We start from the raw sequence: 9,629 nt of genomic DNA, 5'->3' as shown, positions 1-9,629 counted from the left end.
AAAACTGAGAAAATTAGCCAAATCAGCAGGAAACATTTTTATCATTAGAACCGCTCCGACCCGTTCTACACAACCCATCAGTTTGGGTCCAAACTCAGGAAATGGTTACAGATCGTTGACCCAAACTGCTTTCCTTCTTCATCCTGATTAGCTGCTCCAACCAGGACTAGCCTGTGATTGGGTCACAGTATGGCGGGAAGCCAAAGTCCTCCTCGTTGTCATGGGGACGGACACTTGTCCACTGGGACGGAACCCGATTGGTTGATTTCCTGAAGTTGACCTGAGCGTAGGTCACATCAGGGACAGCAGCAGCAGCAGAAGAAGAACGGTTCCTTCCTGCAGAGATGACAAGGAGACGAGGGGACAAACAGGGGGTCAACAGAACCGGGTTCTGGACTCCACCGGAGCTTCATCAGTGAGGATTGTCCCTTCATGAATCAGCTGGACCGGGTTAAGTGGACCGGATCACCTGCTGGACCCAGAAGGATCTCCTACCTGATTGTTTCCTCCACAGCCACAGACCCAGAACCAGAACCAGAACCAGCAGAGCCAGTGGGACCACAGAGGCCCCAGCAGCCATCAGAGGGATGAAGACAATGGAGCTGACAGGTGGAGGAGGAGGAGGACTGATCTGGACCAGAGGACCACAGCTGGACGAGGCTCTGGTGGTTCTGGAGGCAGTCGGAGGAGGACGACCTGCAGCAGACACCCATCAGTCAGTCTGACTCATCTACGGTGCCTGTAGATGAGTCCGGACATGATCTCATTGTCCTGACCTCTGACCCTCAGCAGGCTCGGAAGAGACGACCCGAACTCATCAGTAGAGCACCTGTAGGAACCTTCGTCAGACGGTTGGAGGTTCTGGAGGACAAGGTTCTCTCTGAGATCAGAACCGACCAGATTCCCGTTGAAGAAGAAGTACGCATGGACAGCGCGTTGGTTCTTCCCTGTGCAGTTCAGAGTGACATCACTTCCTGTTCCTACAGGAAGTGCAGGGATCTGCAGGATCAGACGTTTATCTGAGGAACAGAAACAGAGTGAAGCTGAAGTCGGACGGTGGAGGAAAAGGACAAACTGGATCAACTGACCAGCTGAAATTCTAATGAGCAATAAACCCTTCAGTAATAAATTCTATTAACAGCAACAATATAAATGTGTTCATTCATAACATATCAGATAAACCGTTGTTGGGATGTTGGGTTGTTTTGGCTTTTCTGGGTTTGTAGTTTGGTTTATTTGTGCTTCTCCCTCAGTCTGCCTGCTGCTCCTCCCCTCACAGCTGCACCCTGTTAGCCAATCAGCTCCGCGCTGCTACTCCAGCAATCTCTCCCAGTATATAACCTGGTCTCACTGGTTCCTCACCGGTCCCTTCGTTTTACTTGTCTGCTTTATGTAACTGTTTCCTGTGTTTCCTGCCTCACCTCTTTGAGTCTATAAGTTTAGTCATTAATTCATTCAAACTTTCATCACTGGCTCTCTGCCTGCTCTGTGTTTAACTAGAAAACTGAACTCTATTGCCTGAACTGAGTTGTTAGCTGTGAGAGTCTATGCAGGACATCTTTACTGCTGATATTTTAAATGCTGTGTAAATAATATTTAACAGCCATAAAAGCTAAAACAGTTTGCAGTTAAGAAAATATAGGAATTCAACCTCTCTAAAGCTGCTGTAAGCCGTTTTATCTGAACCTTCATGTCTGGCGGAGAAACAGAACTAGAGGAAGAACCAGACAGGTCAGAGGTTTGTTACTCAGGGCTTTCTATTTTAGCTCTCAGCTTTCTTTGGTCGTCATTTGGATTCATACTTTGCTTTTGCTACTGATATGGACTGATTAATGTTGCTCATAGTGTCAGTGACTGACAGGTGATGTTTGACATGATGACAAAGCCGGCTCAAGGCAAAGCACACTAAGCAGCTGCTTAAGATCCCAGACCTTCAGGGTCTTGAATTTTAACAAATCCAAAATTTTAATATGTTTACTGGGAATGCTAACTACTTTAACAGTTTTGGCAGAGATAAATTGAACTTTTTTAATTGTTTAACTTTTAAATTTAAGCTTTAACTGACAAGATTACTTTGTAAAAGTGCAAACAATAATCTTCATAGTTTGATTGTTGTGTTACCATGGCTACAGTCTGATGCTATGAGCAGAGGTGGTCCTAGCCCGTTTGGCGCCCTGTGCGAACGCACTAAGATGTTATTAGAAACAGGATCCATTGGACTCATCGAGCTTTACCCCGTGCGCGTCCCAGAGGATCCCGTGGGACACAAGCGTGCAGATCCGTTCCTGTTTGTGTTTCCAGTGCGCAGACAGTTTCCACGCTGACTGCAGCACTCCTTCTGAGCATAGTAAGACTGTGTGGGGTTTAACCTGAACCAGGTCCAGATAATTGATGTCTTTTGTACTTGCTTTTTTTAACAGCCCTACCCTTGCGTTAAACCATGCTGCTTTCCTCTCCCTTTGTTTTGATGCCGGCCGGTTACGTCATCAACAAGCATTGCCGTGTTTGGCTGGTAGACTACACATCTCTATCGTAGGCCACATTTCTACCGGTTATGCTGTTTATCGCACATTCCTACCACTAATCCTAACCACCGCCAGCCCACTTGGATAATCCTCGATAGTCCGAGTTCAGAAGGAGGCCAAGGCTCTGTACCTGAGACGATGATGTTGATCAAGTCGCTTCGGTCTCCAGTTTTGGTCTCACACCAGTAGGACCCAGAGAAGTTCTTGTATTCATTCAGTAAACAGAAAGGAGAAGACAATCTCCCAAAGTCTTCTCCACAGGACGCTGATGGACCTCCGGTCTTCTTCTTCTTCACCACCAAACCGTCAGAGTCCAACTGGTCTTCACAGCTGAGATTCACCGTCTGGTCCCCGAAGAACTGCTGCAAGTCTGGACTCACCCTCAGAGACACTGGGGACAGAAGGAGGGACAGATGGACAGGCTGGTCTACATCAGATTGTCTAACTGTCCTGAACTCACCTGCAGAATCTGTCGGTGCAGAAACCAGCAGCAGCAGCAGAGATGCACCTGAAACAAAGGTCAGAGGTCAGGGGCCATTACTTCACTGAGCAAAGTTTCCTCAGATTTCACTGCAAGTCTCCAAGAGTTCCATATTTATGTTTTATGATCAATCAATCAACAAGACATATCAAAGAGCTTTTGTATCATTAAAACACAGAAGCACAAAGTCTTAGAAATGCAGTCAACATTACATTTTGTCATCGTTGCTGTACAAAAGACTGTTAGGACGAGTTTAATCTGGAGAAAAACACATTTAGAGTATAAAATACTAATTAGATTTTATTGTCTAATAATTTGAGCCCCATACAACCCCATGGTAGGTAATGATCATTTTATTACTCCCTGTCCTTACATAATTTATTAATAAAATCAAAATGAGTGTTTCAGGATTCCTTGTATTTACCTCTGATGTAAACTTCCTTTTAAATACATTTTTAAATAATTTATTTACATCCTTTTATTCTATTTCTGTCATCTCTTTTATTAATGTCTGTTAATTTCTATTTTTCATAGATCTATTTCTGAAAAATCTATTTTTAGCTACAACTACAGCGCCATGTGTTTTTTCCAATTTCAGATTGTAAATAATACGGCTTTAGTAAAATATGCTTATTAGCATAATGACATTCTTTGTTCACATCTGATTTATTAGTTTCTATAGATAAATTTAATGAAAGTAGAAGTTGGCTTTTATTTTCTAATCACCGCCGTTTAAAAATGTCTCCTGACTCCATTCATTTTAAAATCTTAGTGGAAAAGCAGAAACATGTTAATTAATATAGTGAGATTAACTCGTAAACTGAAATATTGTGAATAAATTATTAATTTCAGACAATTTAATAATCACATATGGACCGAATATTCTAAAGCATGGTTAAATTAGTTTATTTCCATATTATTTATGTTTGTATCAATTTTGCTGAAATTAGTTTCGGTTCACACTGAATATTTTATTTAAAACAATTAAAATTAAAGCCCTGATCTGGACATTAAAAATTTAATAAAACTAGTAAAAAGTGTAAAATCCTCAATTTAAATTTTTTATATTTGTTACATTGAAAACATAAAAACTGTCTACAAGCATAAATTATTAATGGATGATGCTGATTGACGGTGTGATTTGGTGTGAGTTCGTCAGAGTATCATATAAAGTTAAATAATTCATAAATATGTTAATTTTCCTGATTAATCAATAATAGCTCCATAATTACATTGTGTCCAGAGGTTTTCCGAAAAACATCTGAAATGAAATTCTGATTTTATAATAAACACAGTAAGAACTTCTAACGGAGCAGAGATATCAGATAAATTATTCTTTATACAAAAACTAAAGTTTTCAGCAATAACTAATATTCATGTTGCTCAAATACTGTTTAAAGTTTTTATAACTTTCTTCCATACAAATTTAAAGATAAAACAGATCTTAGATCATTTTTAAGTTCTGATTAAATAAAAATTTGAGTGATATTCATTTGTTTGGTTGTAATAAATTAATGTTTATATGTAATTTTTTAATGACATTGTCCTCTATTTCAGTGTAAATAGTTTTAGTTCATATTTAGTATCTCAGATGAAGGGAAGTTGATGTAACTCTGACTTTAAGGAGATTATTAGTTGTTTCTTCAACTCTTTTTATTTCTAGTGAATAAGTAAATGATTATTGTTGTGAGTATTTTCAGATCTCATATTACTCATGGAAACCTTATAGACTCTTGGAAAGTTCTGATGAGTTCTGCAGAACCTTCCGACCAGGCGGTGAGCGAACCGCTCTGGTTCTGTCCGATCAGATAACCTGAACTGTAAATGTCAGAAGATCCGTATCTCTAAGCAGAACCTCACATGTTGACCTGCCAGTCAGAAGAACCGCTTCGATCAACAGGAAGTGGCTTCAGATCACATATGGCGATTTCCTCCAGTACGACCCACTTCCAGAGGAAAACAGGTCAGTGTTCTACTTTCTGCATTAATACTCTGAGAGAACCAGAACCAGAACTTTACCATAAAGATCGGCAAGTTTATTAATCTATAAAACTACCGACCCACCAAGGTTTCTCACTGGTTTCCCACTCGATCCACTGGTCTCCTACTGGTGTCACTGGGTCCAGTGAAACCCAATCAGACTACTGAAACACTGAACATTTGCTGGTCTCCTCCTACTGGTGTCACTGGGTCCAATGAAACCACTCGACCCATTGGTCTCCTACTGGTGACACTGGGTCCAGTGAAACCCAATCAGACTACTGAAACACTGAACATTTGCTGAAGATTCTCAAGAGTTATTGGACTGATGATGGTTTGATGATGGATGGATGATGTTTGCGTTGTGGTTGGATGATGGAAGGATGATTAATGGATGGATGATGGATGGATGATGGTTGGATGATGGACTCACCGAGCAGCAAACGATCCGCTGAGATCTTCATCTTGTCCGATTGATGACTGAACGTCGGTCTGATAGAAAAGCTTCAGCCTCGTCTCTTCACGCGGACGTGACTCCACCTGCTGCTTGTAGGGCTGATGATGATGACGATGATGAAGACCTGCTGATCTGTAAATGTCAGAAGATCTGAGCTGCTGCAAACGGATTGGTTTTTACCTTGTTTTAGCCTTTAACAGCCTCTACTAGATCAAACTCTTATGTGATTGGTTGATTGGTGGGAAACCTAGTCAGTTTGCTCAGAAGACATAAGTTACCATATTACTTTTTGTGCATGTTGAAGTGGCATGGCCTGGCCTCAAACTTTGACTAATTATTCCTTTACACATGCATCTGGTGAATTAAACTGACATATTTAAAGTGCTTTGGAAACAGAAATATCTCAGCAGAGCCTCCTGGCAACCTCAGCTTTGAGCCCACTTTATCATAGAGCTATGACATTTGGTAACACATAGAACTCCCGAAGACCCACAGAAAACTCTTTGGCACCGATGCTCTACATAAAACATGAAGTCTGCCATCTTGGATTCAAGTTCTGATTTTTCTTTAGCTTCTGTATTTGATCAAACTCTTCCTAGAGATTTTGATCAATCAATTTCAAACTTGGTGACTTTGCTTATAAAAGACATGGAGGATCTAAAGTTACCAAAATTGTGACTTCTTGTGCATGTTGAAGGGGCGTGGCCTGGACTTGAACTTTGACTACACACTAAAAAAGTAAACGTTCCCATTAATACTTCTCAGAAAGGCTCAAAAACATGAAACCTGCTTTGACTGGTCCTCACCAGTTCATTGACAAGACTCAATGGTCAAATAGATCACTCAGGCCCAGCCCCCTGAAAACAGGTCCATATTTCACCATCTTGACTCGGTTAACATAAACTTACTTGAACTGTAGTTCAGATATCTAGATTGCATAAAATTCAATATGATCAATCACGGCCGAGCTCCCAAAAGATATTGAGCCAAATATTTGGTGGGCGTGGCTTAATACCTCCACAGCACCTCCTAGGAGCATTAAAACATCAGACCAAGGAGTATGAAATTTGCTACATGTGTATCTTATCAGGACCACCTAATAAAATCTCTTGGAGTCTTGGATAACCCCACAGGAAGTCAACCATTTTGTATCAAAGCTGCCATTTTGTCTTTGTTTATACGTCATATCTGAGTGAACTTCTCCTATAACTTTTGATATGCAGACTTCAGAATCACTCAGCAGTCTTGAGGTCAAAAGTGATCAAAAATCTTTTGGCTGCACCACAGCATGTGGGCGTGGCCAAACCTCATAATCTGACCATGCAGGAGGAATAACTTCCACATAAAGCTCACGCAGGCCAGAGCTCATCACACTGACATGTCAACATGTGACCTCACCTAATTCCTGCCCTCAGATTTCCTGCCTTCGCCACATGTTCAGAGCAGCGCTGAGCTGTGATGGCCTATATAAAAGTCCAGGCTATTTATGGTTCCTTCTCCTCTTTTTCTTCAACAGTTTGAATGGAATAAAAACAAACTCATTTTTCATTCATTTTTCTTTTATTTCTTTGTGTTCATTCAATCAGTAAATGAGTCTTAAACTGGTTTATAAACCATCCAGAAACATCTCTGGATGGATATCAGAACAGATTTATTATTAGATATGAAAACCTGAGGAACCAAACACCTGAGCTTCACCAGAGGGACTGCAGCTGTATCTGCAGGAGGTCATCTCTGATTGGACGGGACAGTCATGTGAACGTCTGAATGGAATCCCATTGGCTGAAGGTCTGAAGACGACCTGGGTTGAGGTGGCGCCACCTGGAAGACATTGCTGCTTCCTGCCTGGACAAGAGACAGACAGAGAGGACAGGTTAAGAGGCAGAATCAGGTCTTCATCACTGGTGGAACATGGACATGATGGGCGGACAGCTCACCTTCCTGATGTTTCCATGGACCCAGAGACACCACCAGAACCAGTAGAACCAGCAGAAACAGCAAAACGACCAGAACCAGAGAAACTAGAGAACCTGCTGTTGATAGGACTGGGATGAGGATGGAGGAGTTGGATGGAGGAGACAGGGAGGACTGGTGGACGGCAGGAGAGGACCAAAAGGTATTTGGGGTTGGAGAACCTGCAGGAAAAATCCTGGATCAGATCTTTCATCATCGGCATGTGGCTTTAGACAGGACGTGATGCCATCGTCCTGACCTCTGACCCTCAGCAGGCTCTTAAGGGACGACCCAAACTCATCAGTAGAGCACCAGTAGGAACCTTCATCAGACGGTTGGAGGTTCTGGAGGACAAGGTTCTCTCTGAGATCAGAACCAACCAGATGCCCATTGAAGAAGAAGTACGCAGCGACGGCGCGTTGGTTCTTTCCTGTGCAGTTCAGAGTGACATCACTTCCTGTTCGTACAGGAAGTGCAGGGATCTGCAGGATCAGACGTTTATCTGAGGAACAGAAACGGAGTGAAGCTGAAGTCCATCTGAAATATTCAGAGCAGATCAGAGGTTCTGTACCTGAGGCTGTGATGTTGACCCGGTCGCTCCAGACTCCGGTTCTGGTCTCACACCAGTACGACCCAGAGAAATCCTGGTGAGCCCAAAGACAACAGGAGGAAGGAGAAGACAACCTCCCAAAGTCCACACCGCAGGACGCTGATGGACCTCCTGTCATCTTCTTCACCACCAAACCAACAGAGTCTAACGGGTCCTCACAGCTGAGATTCACTGACTGGTCCCTGAAGAACTGCTGCAGGTCTGGACTCACCCTCAGAGACACTGGGGATAGACGGAGGGACAGATGGAGAGAGGGACAGAAGGACAGAAGGAGGGATGGATAGAGGGACAGAGGGACAGATTGGACAGCTGTTTTTATGTCCGGAGGGACTTCAGGTCCTCCTGGTCTTCTTCTCTGGTCTTACCTGCAGAGACGGTCGGTCCAACTGTCAGCAGAAGACCTGGAAGTTCAGAGAGACGGTTAGCTGTTGCTCTGAGCTACAGAATGTTTGGTGGAAAGAAGAACTTTAGGATTTGGAGCTTCCACCGGTCAGAGAATTATTGGAGTCTGATGTGAGAGAACTGCAAGAGTTGAACGTTAGATAGAAGAACCTCAAATTTTGATGGAGTTCCAGAACCTTTCAGAACCATCCAGAACCTTTCAGGACCTTCAGAATCTTGCAGTCATTGCTCGTCATTTGGATCATAAACACGTTGAGGGACCGGAAACCAGAATCTGGTGCAGGTCCGATTCAAATCAGACATCTCGGTGAAAAAGCTGCAATCAGCAGAAATCAAACCACCATCAGATAACGGAGGACAAGATGGACGTCCAGCAGTGGTTTCCATGGTGATTAAAACAGGTCACTGCGCAAGTTTTCTTCTTCATTTCTTTGATCTGAATCAGAAGTTTCCACTGAGCTGAACAGAGCCAGATCCAACAGTACCTAACCCAGTTAGTATTGTTGGACGTAGAATACATAAATCCATCAGCAGTGAACCATAAACTGACAGTCTGACAGTTTTAATCCTCCATCTTTCTTTTCCTGGTGAACTATTAGTATGCAAAGCTAACCCAAAATTAGCAGCCCGCTCACTTGACTTGTAACCTGCAGCTGTCTAGCCAAGTTAAAGCCCATCAACAGATCGTTGTCACATCTTTAGCAGTTCAAACCAAACTGATGGAGCTTTGGCTCTTCAGACCTGAAAACCCAGAACGGATCCATAACGGGTTTCTGTCTGTTTTCTGGATCAAGATCTGGACTGAGGGCCACAAGTCTGCAGTAAGGATTTGGGTTCTGATTTAAACCATCAAATATACAGAACCATAAAAACATTATAATGATAAATGCTCAGATCTCTGACCGCTTTGAAGCCTGCAGCCTACAGAGAACCTGGAGCTGATGATGGTGGTGATAATCATGATGATGATGAAGATGGTGGTGGTGGTGAAGGTGTGCAAAGTGGGACTCACCAATCGCCAAGCAGACAGACGGAGTCCTCATGTCTGGAAGGATGAACATCTGAATGTTAATCTGATCAACAGTGATGTCTTCAACTTCATTACTTCCTGCTGCTGATGTTACTGAGCATCACCTGATGACATCACCTAATGACATCATCTGATGCCTGAACAGGAAGCTGAGACGGAGACAGCAGCCGAGTTACATGTCACATCTGCAT

The 9,629-nt window shown here is 42.8% G+C and overlaps 1 protein-coding gene across 5 annotated transcripts; it reads right to left on the bottom strand.

The window, feature by feature from the left end:
- Positions 1-5,832: 5,832 nt before the first annotated feature.
- LOC111610387 lies at positions 5,833-9,627 on the bottom strand. 5 transcript variants are annotated; one of them, XM_023344426.1, is made up of 6 exons: positions 9,543-9,627; positions 9,421-9,453; positions 8,372-8,407; positions 7,656-8,228; positions 7,381-7,578; positions 5,836-7,288 (listed from the first exon to the last, which is right to left on the bottom strand). In XM_023344426.1, the coding sequence occupies exons 1-6, from the start codon at positions 9,550-9,552 to the stop codon at positions 7,101-7,103; spliced, it is 1,038 nt and encodes a 345-aa protein (XP_023200194.1). In that variant the 5' UTR covers positions 9,553-9,627; the 3' UTR covers positions 5,836-7,100. The 5 variants fall into 5 exon arrangements, with proteins under 5 accessions (XP_023200196.1, XP_023200194.1, XP_023200193.1 ...); XM_023344427.1 differs by lacking the exon at positions 9,543-9,627 and having other exon boundaries at positions 5,839-7,288; positions 7,656-7,898; positions 7,968-8,228; positions 9,421-9,497; XM_023344428.1 differs by lacking the exon at positions 9,543-9,627 and having other exon boundaries at positions 5,833-7,284; positions 9,421-9,497.
- Positions 9,628-9,629: the final 2 nt, after the last annotated feature.

This window comes from Xiphophorus maculatus, chromosome 13 (assembly GCF_002775205.1).
Source record: "Xiphophorus maculatus strain JP 163 A chromosome 13, X_maculatus-5.0-male, whole genome shotgun sequence".
NCBI lineage: Eukaryota > Metazoa > Chordata > Actinopteri > Cyprinodontiformes > Poeciliidae > Xiphophorus > Xiphophorus maculatus.
This window is presented reverse-complemented; position numbering and strand designations above follow the sequence as displayed.

Coding starts and splice junctions, on each gene's coding strand:
- LOC111610387 (XM_023344425.1), bottom strand. CDS start 9,469: ATGTTCATCCTTCCAGACATGAGGACTCCGTCTGTCTGCTTGGCGATT. Junction 8,229..8,371: donor TGGACCGACCGTCTCTGCAG/GTAAGACCAGAG, acceptor GTCTATCCCCAG/TGTCTCTGAGGGTGAGTCCA. Junction 7,289..7,380: donor TCCATGGAAACATCAGGAAG/GTGAGCTGTCCG, acceptor TCTCTTGTCCAG/GCAGGAAGCAGCAATGTCTT.